The 18,745-nt window shown below is 37.5% G+C and overlaps 1 protein-coding gene across 1 annotated transcript in view; it reads right to left on the reverse strand.

Annotated features, from left to right (window-relative positions):
* Nucleotides 1-18,745, reverse strand: part of LOC128260553 (Ca(2+)/calmodulin-responsive adenylate cyclase) — a 47,326-nt gene that overhangs the window by 15,607 nt on the left and 12,974 nt on the right. The window contains 7 exon segments of the mRNA XM_052993660.1: nt 418-426; nt 428-497; nt 499-701; nt 2,865-3,168; nt 3,862-3,989; nt 5,662-6,396; nt 7,196-7,481. Coding sequence (XP_052849620.1) covers nt 418-426; nt 428-497; nt 499-701; nt 2,865-3,168; nt 3,862-3,989; nt 5,662-6,396; nt 7,196-7,396 — 1,650 coding nt within the window. The 5' untranslated portion in view covers nt 7,397-7,481.

Below are 18,745 nucleotides of genomic sequence, written 5' to 3' on the forward strand. Positions count from 1 at the left end.
GAAAGGAAACAAATCAAAGCAAGAAATGAAAAGGAGTAGTCTCGCCGTCATCAAGCTACCCGCGACTATCTATCGGATCTGTGTATCCCCGGGGCAACGGATACAAAAATATGTAGTAACAGTAACAGTAACAGTACGGAAAATGAAAAGCACACCAAGCCAGAGCTCAAAACCACCATCGTTACCATCATTATCATCATTACCATCATCTACAACATCGCCACCACTCATTTTCCGACCCGAACCCCCGAAAAAACCAACCGGACATGCACAGAACTGGAGCTACGACATACGAACAGAACAGAACCGAGCTACAGGAACACGCAACTTCCAACTTTAAAGTCCCACCTTTGAAACTCCCGAATCGTCTTTGATTGAGTGCTGATTTGCCAAAGACCAAACACTTTGCACACTTACCTTGCGCGAATCCCTTCTCGGACACCTGAACACTGCCAGCGTTCGCCTCGCAGGTGCTTCCCCGTGCCACGCCCCCACCGAGGCCCCACTCCGCCCCCGACGCCGCCGCCAAGGGCGCTGGCCGCCGATGGAAACGATCCGGTGGCTATGTTGGAGAACGGCACGGGCTCGGAGAACTTGATCGTGTGCAGCAGCTGCATGACCACATTGGACACATTCCGGAACGAGAGCTTCCGTCGACTGCCGATCGCCGATCGCACGCCCAGCGTGTTGAGCATCAGTGGCTGCAAAAGAAACCAGAAGGTAAAGTTAATCCAAGTTCATAATAAACACCAAGACATTCATTTATCCAAACATGTGACTAATGCCCCAAAGCAAAACAGTAGCAAAACGTTTCGAAAAAGTGACTCCTACTGTCGCAATTTTGCATTCCGTCTGTAAGGGTATTATAAATGTAGTCAAAAGATTGCAACACCGTGAGAGGGACATTTCCGACCCTACAAAGTATATTCTTAATCTAGCCATTTCCGTCTGTCCCTCTCTCTTTCCCTCTGTCTGTCCGTCTCTCAGTTTAAAAGCTTTCTGGATGAAACTAACTCAATTAAAATATATAACTTCAAGTTTCATATTTCAAAATCATAATTTTAATTTTACTAAGATCAGACGACGATACCATATAGCTTCCATAGACACAATCGGAAAAAAATAAATAAAAACAAGAAAGGAAGCAAACTTCGGCAAGCCGAAGTTTATATACCCTTGCAGCTATTGCAAGAATTAAATATTTTTGAAAACATTAAAATTATGATTTACTTGCGTATATGTCTAAAAACATTGAAGCAATGATGATTTGCAGCTCATTATAAGGTAGGTATTTTATATAATTTTATTATTTCTATTGGAGCTATATGATATAGTCGTCCTATTTTGATGAAATTTTAACCGTAATTCTGAAATATTTATCCATTTCTATATGTCGAAGAACTTATAGAAAAATTTAAAAACACCAAAGTTATAATTTTTTTTTATTTACTTTTATGATTGTTCCTATGGGAGCTATATGCTATAGTCGTCCGATTTTGATGAAATATAAACCGTAATTCTGAAATATTTATCCATTACTATATCTCGAAGAACTAAAAAAAAATTAAAAAACAGATGATTGTTCCTATGGGAGCTATATGCTATAGTCGTCCGATTTTGATGAAATTTAAATCGTAATTCTGAATTATTTAACCATTACTATATCTCGAAGAACTAAAAAAAAAATTAAAAAACAGCAAAGCTATAATTTTTTTTTCATTTATTTTTCCGATTGTTCCTATGGGAGCTATATGCTATAGTCGTCCGATCCGGCTCACTCCGACTTATATACTACCTGCAATAGAAAGACAACTTTTGGGAAAGTTTCATGCAGATAGCTAAAAACTGAGAGACTAGTTTGCATATAAACGGACGGACAGACGGACAGACGGACGGACAGACGGACATGGCTAGATCGACTCTACTAGTGATGCTGATCAAGAATATATATACTTTATAGGGTCGGAAACGTCTCCTTCACTGCGTTGCAAACTTCTGACTGAAATTATAATACCATCTGCAAGGGTATAAAAATATATAGTTAAGCTGTTTTTCAATTTGTACGTATACTATTTAAAATATATTAATAGTCGGTTAATTAGCAGAAAATCGACATAGTTTCAATGTCGTTTAATAGAATATTTTATTTTTATTATATCTGGAAGTTCGCTTCTTTTCTTGTTTTAAATACAATTTCATATAAATCTGTTAACATAAACCAAAGTTAAAAAATTATAACCCTTAAATTTCCCATTTGTTAAGTCTATTTTCAAACATAACATCGGGTTTCTAGATTTAACTAAACGTTTTTGTTGAAACATAGTTGATGACTACTGAATTATGTTACCCCCAAAATATTAGTAAATAAAGTTTTACCACAATCTACTTTTTTATTTATATTTCTACCAAGGGATTCAAATAATTAAATTCACATTTTTATAACTCTTTGATCTTTAATACATAAGCGATGAATACATTTGTGATTCTTTCTGAAACGTATATTTTTCTTTTCCTTTATTTACCAAGTTATCACAGCATTTAAATAGGATTTTAAACATTTTTTTTTTAATTTTGACAAAACCTATAAGTGAAGATATTAGATCTGCAGAAAACCATAATTTAAAGTTTTTTTTTTGACGTTGGGGAATTTATTATTTTTTTTTATAATAGACCCTTCAATTACATAGTTTGAAATAAATTGAACAACTATTGCACATTGCTATTTCATTGCTTTTGCTAAATGCTGTAATAACTTGATACAAATTAGATATCATTAAGAGACTATATACGTTCTAGAAAGAAACTCCAATGTGTGATTTTTTATACAATGATAAATAATCCATGTGTACTGAATGTGTACTTACCTTGCGGCGATGTGGCGGCGGCACGATGAAGAACGTATCCACGCCGTGGTCGCGCAGATACGAGGAGCGTTCGTCGCCGTGGCCAGCCTCCACCTCGTATTCGCCGGAGAGGGAGTCCAGGGTGGCGCGGGTGACGTGCACCCGGCCGGGCTCCCCGCCCGACTCCATGTGGTTGGCCAGGGTCACATCGTTCGACCACACGTCGAACTGCCACTTGCGGAGGCCCAGCACACCGCACAACACCCGGCCCGTGTGGATGCCCACGCGCATGTTCAGGATGACGTCGGTGGCCTCCACCACGGTGCTGGGAACGAGGAAGAATTGGACGAGCTAATTAGATTTCAATTACAGTCAATGCAACGGCAATATGGTGAAATGTGAAAATGACTTAATTCATTAGATAGAGAAGACCATTAACGGCTACAAAATTATCTAATGAGCAATTAACCTAAGAGAGAGATACGAAAAGGTAGGCTTTCAGTATTTCTTAATTTTACAAATGAAGCAAACGTTTAAGAAACAATTAATTCACCGCAATTAAATCAAATTGATTATGACTTTGTTTTGCCATCAATTTATATGTGATAATTATATAAAATAATTTTTTGATTTATTGCTCAATAATTAAATGGATAGAGAAGACCATCAACGGTTACATAATTATCTAATAAGCAATTAATCTAAGTACTTAATTTTACAAATTAAGCGCACATTTAAGAAACAATTAATTCACCGCAATTAAATCAAATTCTGATAATCAACTTGTCTTACAAACGGAAGCTATGACTTTGTTGTGTCATCAATTTATTTGTGATAATTATTTTAAATAATTTTTTTAAAAAATGTTCAAGTATTCTCTTATCAGAATCGGAAGACAATGGAATTATTTTACTTAATTATCAAAGAACTTAAGGCATGACCCAAGTTGTTGTGCATATAGTTTTAAGACCTGTGGATCATATTTCATCATTATTATTATTATTAAACAGATACTCACGCAATGGCGTCGATCATATCGAGTCCCATTTCCACAGCGCATTTGGCGTGATCCTTTCGCGGTTCGGGTAATCCAGAAACACAATAATAACAGTCTCCCAGGATTTTTATACGCAAACAGTGGTTGTCCTAAATGAAAAAGATAAATATAAGTACATATATGTAAAGTAGTCAAATAGTTTCAATGAATTTCATATGTTATAATTTTCAGATTTTAATAAAACTTACAAGACCATTCTTAAATCTGGCCACTATGGCCATAAATCATACAAATTGAGATGTGGTCTTAATAAAACTTGCCTCATAATAAAATTAATAAGGTGTTTTTTTCACTTTACCATTAGCAAAAATAATTAAAATATGAAGCCTATATCTAAAAGCTTTTATATAAGAATTACTATACGGGTTAATAAAACTCGACAAGTAAAGACAAAAATTCTTAGTGCAACTTCAAATTCTGAAACTACTTATCAAAACTAGTTCAAACCTCTTTTGAGTTTTTCTGACAAAACTCGCGTTTAGATATTATAGCGACTTAAAGATTTTGAGTACTCATTCGCCATATACGAAAGGACAATTTAAATTTTTCTTTAGACATAACTTTTTATAAAAACAAGAAAGGAAGCACACTTAGGAAAGCTGAAGCTTGTATGCCAATACAGCTATTCCAAAAATATAGTATTTAGACTTGTATTACAAGTTATATATAATAAAGACGACGGTTAAGTTTAATTTGATGGACAAGTCGTATTTTATTAGGAAAAAACTTGGGAAAATCTTCCTGTTTTTTCTCTTGGCCTAGCAGACTTCCCCCTTAAGAGATATAGCTGCTAGTTATCAAGTTGTCAATCAAATCTTAAGTTGCTTTAATACTCAAAAGTGAGCTAGGCCAAAAAGGATAAAAAACAAGAAAGGAAGCAAACTTCGGCAAGCCGAAGTTTATATACCCTTGCAGCTGTTGCAAGAATTAAATATTTTTGAAAACATTAAAATTATGATTTGCTTGCGTATATGTCTAAAAACATTGAAGCAATGATGATTTGCAGCTCATTATTAGGTAGTTATTTTATATAATTTTATTATGATATAGTCGTCCTATTTTGATGAAATTTTAACCGTAATTCTGAAATATTTATCCATTACTATATGTCGAAGAACTTATAGAAAAATTTAAAAACACCAAAGTTATAATTTTTTTTTATTTACTTTTATGATTGTTCCTATGGGAGCTATATGCTATAGTCGTCCGATTTTGATGAAATTTAAAACGTAATTCTGAAATATTTATCCATTACTATATCTCGAAGAACTAAAAAAAAAAATTAAAAACAGCAAAGTTATAATTTTTTTTCATTTATTTTTCCGATTGTTCCTATGGGAGCTATATGCTATAGTCGTCCGATCCGGCTCGTTCCGACTTATATACTACCTGCAATAGAAAGACAACTTTTGGGAAAGTTTCATGCAGATAGCTTTAAAACTGAGAGACTAGTTTGCATATAAACGGACGGACAGACGGACAGACGGACGGACAGACGGACGGACAGACGGACAGACGGACATGGCTAGATCGACTCTACTAGTGATGCTGATCAAGAATATATATACTTTATAGGATCGGAAACGTCTCCTTCACTGCGTTGCAAACTTCTGACTGAAATTATAATACCCTCTGCAAGGGTATAAAAAGTAAGTTTAAACTAGTATTGACTAGTCCATTTAGAGCCTAAAGTCAAAACTGCAGTTAGGATTTCCGTGTTGCACTATATCACTATATATCATTCCGGATGAGCCGACTTACGTGGGCCAGCTGGTCGAAGCGTCCAAAGAGCTCGTTGAGCAGGCGGACCAGCTCCTGGGCGCTACACTGCGAGGAGAGGACCGTGAAGCCGACGATGTCCGCGAACAGGATGCTGACGTTCTCGTGCTTCTGGATGTAGATGCGGTGGAACTGGCCGGCCACCGGAGACAGGATGTCGTTCTTCATCTGCATGGCCACGTGCTGCGGCAGCACCGACAGCAACAGACGCTCCAGCTTCTCGTTCTCATCCTGGATCTCCAGCCGCGAGGCGATGCAGTTGCGCGTATCGAGGAAAGTGCGTCGCTGGGCGCGCTCCATCATGATGTTCACCACCAGACCGGCGACATTGACGCCAATGAAGATGACTATGTTGGCGATCAGCTGGTTGTACTCCAAGTAGCGCAGCGCATCCGTGAATATCTTGTAGACCGTCAGGCTGATGTGCACCGAGGGCAGTGCGATGCCAAAGGCCACCGCCTCCCAGATCTGCAGCGGCATCATGGCGTAGGCGAGGAAGACCACGAACACGATCTGCCAGACGCCCTCGGCCATCACCTCCTTGGTGTCCACCGGGAACATGCTGCCCAGCGTCGGCATCGACACCACGCAGATGCTGGCCGTGAAGAGCAGGATCCCGTAGCACAACGTGGGCAGGTGGTGGTCCTTGATCACGGAGCACTGCAGCAGCACCAGCACCACCGCGAACAGGCCGCACACGATCGCATTGAAGATGTTCTGAGGGTGATTGGAGGGAGCAAATCAAACGCATTAATTACCGATTGAAAATCAGGTGTTAGTTAAAGTAAATTTTGTAAATTTTCCCAGAACTAAACAAAATAGTAGGTTGTTATGGAGATCCCTTACTATGGCACACTTAAACCTTAAACCACTCTTAAACAATAAGTTAATTAATATATACGGTCTGCTTAAATGTGCAATGAATTTTTTTAGCCCTTTGTTCCGGAGAAATATGTATGGTAATATATATATATAATCAGCGGTTGATCCTCAGCAAAAGTGATACACTTTCTTCGTTATATTCTATAAAATCTTCTCTTTATTAAAAAGAAATTCTTGCAGAAACCAAACCCACAAAACTAAAGCTTCCAAATTTTAGTCAAATGTTCTTACCGACGTGTAGATGTGTGTTAAAAACTGACATTGTTTCAAGTGGGCCTGAATCGGCTTAAAACATAAACTGTTATTCAAAACCAACATGTTTTAACATGTGTTAATAAATCATATAAAACCACTTCCTAAAATAGTGATAGTAAATACTTGTATGACATTTTAAGAAAATAACCATAAATCCTCATTCACTGCACTTTTTTTGTATACAAAAATTTAAAATTAAAAATGAAAAAAATGTATAGAATTATTTTTTGCATATTTGAATATATTATTTAATTTACCATGAGCTATAAAACTGCAATTATTTTGAACGCAGCATCAAACAACTTTTGCTACACCAATGTACATATGTATGTATAAACTGGTCCCTTTTCGACCACCAAACGGACAGTACTATACTTACGTGAAAGGTGGCCGCATTATTGAAGGCCAGCGACAGGGCCGCCATTACGCCGCAAAGGACAAAGACGAGGGCCACCACGCCCAGCACCGAGAAGCGCTGCAGCTTGAGCGTGTACCGCTGGTAGAGGCATTCCAGCTCGTCGTTCTCGAAGCGCAGCGTGTTGAGCGGGCGGCCGCGGGTCGCCTTCACGGCATGGTCCATGTGGTGGCGCCGCCGCAGCAGCCGCTGCCGAGCGGCTCCGCCTTCCGACGCCTGCCAAAGGGATTGGGGCCGCCAAGTTCAGGGGCTGCAAGTAGAGGAGGTAGAAGATCATATTACTAAAGCTGTCTTTTATAATCTATAAATTAGATCATTGCAATTTGCATAAACATGGCCCAGAACAAAAAAGAAGAAAAATTTTTACATGGTTTTTCTATAAAGTTGGCACGCAATTTGAAAGGATTATTTAAATTTCCGATCTCAATCTTAATGGGTTTAAAATCGCAACTCTTGTACTAGTTGTCTTCAACTTTTTTTTTTTTTATATTTATTTTTTTATTTCTTTAGCTATTTGCAAATATTTATTTGGCCTTTTCTCATTTTTTTTTTATATGCAACAGGTTTATCTTTTCAGTCAACTTTTTTAGCTAATTTTGGTGCTGGTTGAAAAGTATAATTTTGGATGTTTGTTGACAAAATGGTTGGATTTTTTAGTAATGGATAAACTAAAGCTTATCATATTTTGGGGCCCCCTTTTAAGCTTCTCGAATATTTTCTTTGAAGAATGCGTTAAAATAAGATTCTATGAAAAAAAGTATTTGTAATACTTTAACCAGTTTTCAGAAAAAAAAAATGTTGCATATATATATTATATATCGCATTTTTAAGTTTGCACATACATTTTCAAAGTAAAGCAAACTGTCAAACCCAATATTAAATTGCGTAAACTATGTATCGTGATTTTATAAGGCACTTCCTGTCCGCAGCGTAAGCGGTATTAGGTCACCTTGAAATCGCGCTGGCGCTGCATGTCAGTGGGGCGGCTTTGGAAAATGGAAAATGTAAAATGGGAAATGGGAAATAGGAAATGGGAAATGGGTGTTTGTGCATGACACGCAACCAATGGAGGGGAAAATGTCCACCGTCGAACAGCATCAGTATCGACCGTCGAGTGAAGACCCACGCCACGGCGGAATCGTTTAAAATAACATTTCCCATTAGCTGAAAATATCCGCTAAAAATAAGCAAGCAGAAGAGCTGGCGTGAAATCAATCAATGTTCAGTGTGTTCAGCTCAGCAAAATTTCCCACCAGCCAGTGGCCCGCTGGCCCACGCACTTGACAAGGCGAAAATACGCCGAGAATGACCAGAACTGAAAATGTTTGCTGACAACGGTCTTTCACTGGCAGATTAATTGCGATTTGTATGCGGCAATCCGTTAAATTCATTAAAATATTATGCACAAATTCATTTTGAAAATAAAATCCGTAATTAGCCGGCTTTAACGAGTGCAGCGTGGAATATTTGGCCGCTGCCATCGGATCGATGTCTATATTCGGCTATGCCCGAGACGTTAAATCAATTAGGCATGAAAACATTTATAGACATCGTGGAATATTGCCACACCATCGCCGTGCAGCAGCAACAGTAGCCCCAAAAATCAACAGTGTACAATGTTAGCTTTTTCACTGATGATCACAGAAATAAGGTGTCGCCAAAATTCTCCTAATCATAAGTTCATTCCATATCATAAATCTCCATTGTCACCCAGAAAAAAAAAAACGAAAGATTATGATTTGATTTAACTTGAATACATATTAATTATAATAGATAACAAATAAATCTATTTCGGTTTACAGAGTTCAAGAAGTTATTGAAAATTGAAACAAACAAAATTAATGAAATGTTTGAACCTAATAAATATGTATTTTTTCATATTGCTTAGTTTCTTATATCTTTTTTATAACCTTTATAATATAACTAAAATGATCGAATCCAAAATTTTTTTAGAACAATCTGCCCAGCAAGATTATGTTTGGTTCGATTTACTAAATTTTAAAAAGTAACTTAAGGTATAAATATATATGTAAATATACCCTAAATTTTAAAACCCAGAACAATCCTTTTTAGGAATAATGCTACGGGGTGATCTGCAAAAACAATATATTTTGAAATTGAAACTTTACCTTTACCAAGTTAACTACTTCATTAAATTATCTAATTTTTTACTAGAGCACCCCTGAACTAGAGGCACTGGTTTAAACTGAGAAGTTAAGCTGTATTAGTCTATATTCCTAAGCTTTCTTAGAAATTATGAACATAATAATCGTTTTAGAGGACTAACCATCAATGCATCTTCACCCATTGATCCTTCTTTCTAGCCGTCCAAAGCGCTAGCTTTAATTCTTTCACTGATCCTGCCCAGATATTGGCAAAGCCACTTGATGGCAACGAACTGTGCAAATTGATCTGAACTCCTTATGTGTCCCGAGACCAGTTGAGCAATCATCCAGCAGATCTTGTAGAGCCTCGTGTTTGAACAGTTGCTCCGACGAACCCTCGACAATTAGACGTCAACATGGATGTTTCTTTTGTTTGTGTGGCAGCAGTTTGTCAGCCAGTCAGTGAGTCAGTCAGCCATTCAGTCAGTCAGTCAGTCAGTCAGTCAGTCAGTCAGTCAGTCAGTCAGTCAGTCAGTTGGCTTATTCGTTGATTCGCTGTCAATTTGTTTGCTCGCGCCGCTTGTTTGTTTGCTTATGTGGGCTGTTTGAATCATTTTTGATGTGCGCATTTCGAATTTGCATTTTCGCAGCGACATTAATATAATGAGACGTGAATATTTTCAATTTTGCGTCCACATACTCGTCCCCAACTTAATGGCTTTAACCCCATCGCTACCGATCGTTGTGTAGTCTTGTGTTTTGTTGTGTTTTGTTGTGCTTTGCTGTGTGTGGGCTTGTCCAAAAAATTCTATTTGCGGCACGCCAAGTGCTCAAGCGAATTTCTGAGTTATGCAAGTGTAAATACGAGCGGTTCGCACTGCAGGTTCAGACCAGACCAGACCCACCAACTACTACTACTACATTCTACTACTGACCAGCGAAACAAAAAGCCAAAAGCACACACACACACACACAACGCAACGCAACGCAAAAATTGCTGTCATTATAAATTCACGTCAAGTGGGAATTTCGTGCGTATTTTGGAAATTGTATTTATGTGTCCTAAATAAATTGCGCGGAGCCGTTTGGCCGTTAGTCGAGATGTTATTTCCATCAGCATTTCAGTCGCAGCTAAATTAATTAATCTCCATACATATGTGTTATGAGCGTTTTGTCCAGTTCGGTACGTAATGTATTGGCCATGCTCAATGGGATCGATTGAGGGCCAGTCAGCAGACACGCGCTACTGGGCCGCCTTCTGGTTAAAACTTGGCATCACCATCTCATCCATTCAATGGTGAAGCCTCCCCCCATCCTCACATCCACTCACTTATCCATCGAGTAGCGAAAACATGACAATTTCTTGTGTTTATTTCTTGTTTCCGCTTGACAGGCACCCATCGCCTCAAGGAGATCAGAGTCCAAAGAGGTTTTCTTGCCAAGACCAGCCGCACCAGCAGTGTTAAGTAAAAGGCCCTAACCCAAAGTGGGGGGAGGTTACGTTCCTTGTCAATCAGCAATCGGCGAAAACCCCAGTGGACAGGGCAAGGTGGATAGATAGATAGATAGATAAAATGCAACGGCAGTGATTTTTGCCGCGATTTCTCGATTGATTTTCTGGCCCCAGCAATTGACAGCAATTAGGTTTGCAACACTTTCATGGGCTGCTCCGCATTAATCGTCGTCATCATCATTGGAACTCATCGTCGTCGCTCTCCTCGCAATATAATCAATCAAATTTCAATTTCCAATTTTCGCTTTCGTCTTCTGGCGCCCGGCAACAAATTAAGGCAAAAAGCTATAGAAAACCCGATGCAAAAAAAAAAGCAGCAGCAGCCAAATGACGCAAACAGGAATATTTAGCAGGAAAAAAAAAGGGAATTCACAAACTATACGCTTGTGTGTATGGACATGGCCATATCAAACGGTTTTTACGACCCACTAAACTGATTGGATTCGGATTCATTTATAATTTCAAAAGGAAAACTCCGGGAACTGCAGCAAATTAAGGGTGGGGATTATCCTAGTGATTTAAATAATTTATGGAATTTCCATATTCTATAAATAGTTTAGTTTTGGCTTTGGGAAAAATAAGTGAGGGGCGAAACCGACCTTGCATAAACGACTAAAAAACTTAAATTCTAATTTATAAATTAAATTAAATTAATTGTATTTTAATTGTAGCATTCCAGTTGTTGACACAAAAATAAATGATGTGAGACAGAACTAAAATATATTGCAATATTATTATTATGTTTACAATGCGGATTCTAAACCAGAAACATGTACGACATTCCTTGATAAAATGGATCGATCACCTGCAAATTTACAGATTATTACAAAAACCCATCTATCAGCTACAATTAGGCTGCCAAAGCTCACTCATTCACCATGTGGTACACAAATACGTTTTTCCACTCAGCTACTGTTCGCTGTTGCCAAAGGGAAAAGAAAATTGTATTAGACCACAGTTTCCAACTAAAATATTTTGATAGACAACAAAGTTTTTCTCTCTGGCCATCCATCTGTGTAGCGAAGCCGGTCCAAAAACGAATTATATTTGTATGTGCTGTGCAGGTCCACGTCCACTGTAGGTCACCAAGTCCAATTTTCCCCTTTTTTGCCCAGCAAAGTGGGAAAGACAAAATCCTAAAATTAGTGGATCCGGTGCACATTTTTGCTATCCACTTTACCAAATAACTTATTACACTAGTTAACAAAGTACAAATAAGTAAATTGATCAAACAATACTTGTCATTTTCCAAATTAGTATAAATCCTTTTCTTTGGTAGAAATTAATACTTACTCTAGTCAAAAAAATTATTTTAATCATTTAGATTAGAGACTTTTACTGTTCTAAAGATAATCTAACAAAAAAAAATCTGAAAAAAAGTACAAACCACCTCCAAACCAATATGGATATGGAAATGATTGCTTTTGATATGGATATTATAAACATGGAAGTTTAAAAAAATTGATTTTTTTGGCTATTTTGAAATGCATTTGCGTATGTAAACTTAACTTAAATTTTAATATTACCTTAAAATTAAATAGGATTTAAAATACCTTTATAAGATAAATTTCTATCATAAAAAAACTTTTTAAATAGCGTAAGCTTCATTTTATATCAATGGTTTGGTTAACTAGTGTTATCTGCATCTAAAATGTTCCTTGGTCCTGCCATTTATTAGGTTTATTTTCTTGTTATTGCCATTTAAGTAGGCCGTCATGTTCGGGGTTTTGCAACAAAATTAGTTTAGCTGACCCTCCAAAATCAGAAAATTGAATACAGGCTGCGACATGCGGGCTTTTAGGAGGGTGGAAATTGGCGCCACATGAAATTTGGTGTCTCGCCAAAGAACTCGTATATGTGAGCCTGCCCCTTCTCTTTCCAAAGACCACCCAATTCCATTGTCATTTGTTGGGCTTTAGCACTTTTATTAGCATGTGCGCGAATTTCGAATTCCATCATGAAAGGCATTCGATAAACGAGGCAAAAGCCGCTTGACGTGCTGATGCACTTTGTGTACGGAAATGTGGATGAAACCTTCGACTAATTAAAGAATAGGTCCCTATGGTAGTGTTTATTTTAACTTTATCCTTTGAAACGTATTTTATTCGTCACCTTTTGTATTCATATAAGGTTTAATATCATTTTCCTGTGTTCTCCCCACGATGTCAGAATGACTTTTCATTGCTGTCTGGGGAAAAACTGAGCCAGCACACACCTTAATACGATAACAATTGAAAATGCATTATACTTTGCACTCAGATAATGGTCTAGGTAAATAGATTCATATAAAATAAGCTTAAGAGCGCGTTATTTATTTAGATATTATTGTATCTACAGTACACGAAACGGTAATAAATTCATCGTCAGACTTCGTTGGCCTCAACGGCAATCCAACTACCATCTTGGTTTGTTATCAGACAAAGAGGTACAGTTAAACTTCTATAACTTGAACCTTACTTGGTACACATTTCTAATTCAAATTTCAGTCAAGTTCAAGTTCAAGTTAAAGTGCAAGTTTAGAACCTCACAGTAAACCGTAAAAAAACATATAAATATATCTTAAAAGAAAAACAATACAATTTAAATGTAATATATATATATACTCGATCATTTAAAATGATATATTAATTCGTGTCAAATCAAAAATTTACCAAAAACTATGTTTTTTTTTAAATTTAAGAAAATTTTTTTTTCTTGTTGGTTTAGGTTACGGAAGTTTGACTGTTTTCAGACGGGCGGTGAAATAAGGGAAGGAGGATTGGTCGGTCTTATCTTCTTCTGAAGGCCCAGGTTGGTTCCGCCTTTCTGTGGGCTCGACACCTCTGTTTACACGGCCACTTGGCTTTGTGAATGCAGTGCAATGCACTGCCAGCTGATCCAATACCCGCCCACCCCCACTAACCTTATTTATTCCATATTCTCCACGCGGTTTTGCAGTTGGAACGATAGAGGATAAGTAATGGAGAAATTGGAGAAATGGAGAAAATTAACCTATTTTTATTTTTGTATATGTATTAACAACTCTTGATCAATATGTAAATAAGATTATAGAAATTATTTAATTTAAAAGTTAGTTTATAAAATTTATTTATTTCTAATATTATTTTTATTGTTAGAATTAAAATTTACATTTATAAAGTTAATTTTTTTGTTTAATTTATTTTCATTTTGATGTTTAATTCTAGGGAATCTGTTAGGGGCAGCCACTTTCCATCAAGCTTTAAAAGTTTTTAAGAATTCAATACCTTTATTAACCGCAATAAATAGCTGCATAATTTGTTTCCAGTGTCGGCAAGTAACGTGCGCCGGTTTGGATCGAATTCGGATTTTTATTTGAGGGATTTTCTACGAATTCCTCGATTTGCCGTGATTTTTATTGCATTTTTGCGTCTAATTAAACGCACAGCACAGCACAGCACAAAGCGCGAGATATGAAGAAACGCATTGAGCATATGTAAAATATGTACCTAGGACAGACGACGAATCGCTTGGCTGGCTCGAACGTGGCTTCGCATCCGCAATGAATGAACGACGATGGCAGGATGAAGTGGATGAGGTGACGGTGGCACAAAAGCAAGGCAAGGGCACGATGCAAATTACCCCGAAAGGCCATCGCACAAAATAAAATCAATAAAAACGTTTATTTTTAACACACTCTCGAACTGCTAGATGATTGAACGCTTGTCGATCTGGAGCTCCAGCGGGTTAATCGTGCGTAAATGCATCCCGTTGCCATGTTCAGACTCAAAATGTGCGGATGGGGACTACTAAGTGTATACATCTGCAGATTTAAAGATTTTCTACGACCAACCCATCAAAAAAAGATATATTCCATTAAAAAATATATTGTTGCAACTAAGATATATTTGTAGTAAGCCCGGATACTCATTACCTATCACTCAGTACAATATTCAAGGAAAGTTTTTTTTTTTAAATCAGCTTTAAATAAGCCGTCTGGTAAACTACAATTAAAAATCTAATGAATATGAAAGCATTTGGTCACCATTAATAACATAAATTTCTTACCCTACAATTGGTAATCGTCCCTTGAATTATAGACTCATTATTAATGAAAAACCCGAATTTATAAATATAAATGTATTACGAACCACCGCTTAAACATAATAGGTTCTATCTGATTTCCCATTTAAAAGTTATTTTAGTGAAAGTCTGTAGCGAGTCTCTAAGATTTCAGTTTACCTTAAAACTGCGATCGCCTTCTATTTAAATTTTAATACAATATATCTAATGGAGACAAGAGCTGTTGGTGAATGACAGTTAGACAGTTGCGCATCCGGACAGACAAGCAATAGACCAGTTGAGTGGTCACAGAGTGCCCTCTTGCCTGTCAATCACACTATGCTGTCCTTGTTCTGACCAAAATCCCACCGAAAGTGGCAAAGAAAAATCGAGTAAGCGACCCTGAATTACCCAAAATCTTCGTCAATTGTCTTTTAACATATATATAACTAAAATAAACTAATAAATAAATAAGCCAAATGCATACAACTGTTAAAGAATTAGGATTAAACTATAGAAAATTCTCTCAAAATTATGATTCACTACTATCTTTAGTTCTACACCAGCGGTCGGCACACATACTATACTATGCTCGCACTTATTTGTGTGAGTAATTTGAACGGCGAACTTGTCAGTGTGTGTGTGCCGTCAGCGGTTCTACACTGTTGGTGTCGGCCTCAGCCGCTGCTCTGTTTCAGGACTATTCTTACCCATAAGAATAAAAATAGTCCATATTTTTAAAAGGTACGAAAACGATAAATTTTTAGATTCTTATATTAAGAGGTTGACAAAGTGGGCAAAAAACCATTAACGAATACGCTTTTCAAATTTAAAAAATTCGATTTCAGTCGACCCAGCTTTTCTGAGCTTCAGCATGCACGTCGTCTTAAATTGATACCGGAAGTTGCATGATCTTGGTGATCAGGGCATCCACAGAGAAGCATCTGTTGAAAACTTTAATGCTGCCATATATACGAGTATCTATAGAAATGAGATAATTTCCCTCTATTCCCCTCTGAGCCCGGTCATTTATAATCGCTAAACGATTATAGAGACGACAATTGCAAACAACTGTAATTTTCTGATCCCGCCAAGACGCAGGTGGGGCCAGCTAGTGTGACGCAATGGCATCGGCCATCAAAACGCAAACTGATTATTAGTAATCTATGCTATTAGCTGCAACTTATGGGGTGTTTCATAAGAGCAAAACCTTGGCCACTCGCTAATGCAGGGCACGCAAAGAAAAACGGTAACCGAATCACAAATCCACAATCCACAATTACCCAGACCACCAGAAACCCGGAGTTTAGCTGGGTCAACGGGCGACCATTATGAATATTAAATATTTGCTATTTCGCGTTAAAACAAAAAGAAAAACGACAATAGAAAAGGGCTAATTCAATGCGCCCGCTAAGGTAATATTTACGGATGGAATGCTTCCATTGACTTATAAACTTATGGAGGAAATTCACCTACAGATTTCTATTTCAAATTTATTTATTGGAGAAGGTACAGACAAGTTTTTTCAAATGCTATTTACTCTGTTACCTTTCCTTAACGTTTTTGCCAATCAGGAATATGACAAACCGTTAAAAAACGTTTAGTTTATTACCTTCTTGACCTAGTCTTAGTCAAAGGTGTCTACATTAACTTATGTTTAAAAAGACAGGTTTTGTAAAGATAACAATGAAACATCGTATTTTACCGTTTGTATCTCATTATTGGCAATAGCAATTTAAAACCTATTTAAAGTAACATGTTAATAATTAGTTGTTTTTTTTTGGCTTTACAGTAAGCCTATAATGTAACATTTTATTTAGATCCAAATTTTTATAAAATTAATAAACACCGTATTGTGGTGAGAAGTGCTTTAAAATAATCAAATTACGTAAAGCTTATGAAGGTATTAATAAATATTATTTTCTAAGAGGTATAAAAACATGGGGTTTATGAACAAGTTGTGCTAAATCTAATGTTCCTTGTTTAGCGCTCAAATTCGTAAACAAAATTGATAGTATTTCTCTGGTTTAAATGGTTCTTGAGAACTCAATTTTCATACAGATGGAAAATACAAGAGGTCATGTTTAGATCAACTCGGCTGTTAACGTTGATCAAGAATGATATGTTTATAATTTCTAAATTGCTTTCGCTCATACAGACAAACAGCGAATCCGTTGTTAATACTGATCATTAATATGCATACTTTATAGGGGCGAATTTGAATAAATTGCAACGACTTCCGCTTACCCTTTACTTTATAATTATATATGATTTGCAAAACCTTTTCATATAATGATTGTTTTTTGGCTGCAACAACAAATGACAATTAACTACATTTTTTAAGAGTAATAGAGTATAAAGGGTATAAAGTAAGTAAAATCATATAATTTAATCGTCGAATGCAGGTCTTCCAAAAGCGGTATTGGGCACTAGAGGCTTATTTGCCAGAATCGACATCTGCGAATTCATTTGCCGAGCATGTGCTATCATTATGAAGAGCATCCCAATGCTGATTGCTGTGGACCGACCGCCACTCCATCTGCGGATTTCTCGACGATGGTCTTTCGGCATTTTGTCAGAACATCTCACTTAAATTGTTGACTTTTAAATGGCAGCCAGCAAAAGCTAACCGAAAGAGCGAAATGAAAAGAAAATAAACGAACGAAACGCCAGCAGCGAGAGAAATAATATTTCCGATTGTCATTGACTTTGTCCTTAGAATATTAAAAACAAAAAGAAATCGCGACAAATGAAAACTTAATGTCAGAAGCATGAAATTCAAATAAAACAAACAGAGCCAAGTGAATGTCGTCTTCGTTTGTTGGTTTTATGTGTTGCTTTTTGAGCCTAGACAGCCGGAAGGATGCGATGAAAAAGTATTCGCCAGTAGTTGACAGTTTGACTGCTTCCTTCTGGTATTTAAAGTCGAATGGATGTATGGGGATAAAGGTAGACCGGAGACTGGACATCCCGTCCGTGGAACTGGCCATCTAATACGGATGGGAAGTCGCACACACTCAGACTGAAGGAACTCGGAGCACAAAAGGCGCACGGCACAGGCCAACTTCTGGGTTGTTGAACTAAATATGCCAAATGAATTGCAGGTGTCTTGAGTGCAGCGACCCACGCACACGGGAAACAGCTGCCAGCGGTGCAGCAAAGTGTCCTTTCGTCCTTATGCCCACCGGTGGATAAGCACCACCCACTGGGACATATGCACCTCCGCCACCTTCGCCACCCCACCTGGGGAATGGCGCACCACACACTTAAGCCATTATACGCTCGCGGTGCTGATGACCCTTTGGCGGCCTGCCAGCAACAACAGAACAGAACACAGAACAGAAGAGCACTGAGAACTGACAACAGGACGCTCTTTGCTGAAGGACCTCCTAAGCAAGCTCCTCGGATGATGTGGGTATGAGTCCAATGTCCTCTTTAGTCCAATGTTTACGACATTTGTTTTGACTGGAGATTACATAAATTAAGGGACTTGGACAACAGCTTGTCCGATTCCATTTCTTTGTTTTGAAAAATTAGATTGCAAATTATTTATAGACTAAACAGTTAGAATACTCTTACGACCAGCTGTGAGTGGCAGATTGAAGGGCTTGTAACAACAAAGATTCCATAAGTTGGAAACCCTTTGACTTTGGTTGCATCATTTGGCACGCAATTGCCACTTGACCTTGTCGTGCCATCCAGAGCTTTGCTTCCTTTTAGTTTTAGTAGGCAGTTGGTTGACTCCCCTTCTACGCAGTGCTCTTTGCTTTATCTGTCTACATATTTCCCATGACATCACTCACCGAACCGCGAATCGATAAAAGGTTTTCTTCTCTTTCTCAGGCCGTAAACAAAACAGCTAGGGGCAGTAGCAAG

The sequence above is a fragment of the Drosophila gunungcola genome (genome assembly GCF_025200985.1).
Source record: "Drosophila gunungcola strain Sukarami chromosome X unlocalized genomic scaffold, Dgunungcola_SK_2 000032F, whole genome shotgun sequence".
Classification (NCBI taxonomy): Eukaryota; Metazoa; Arthropoda; class Insecta; order Diptera; family Drosophilidae; genus Drosophila; species Drosophila gunungcola.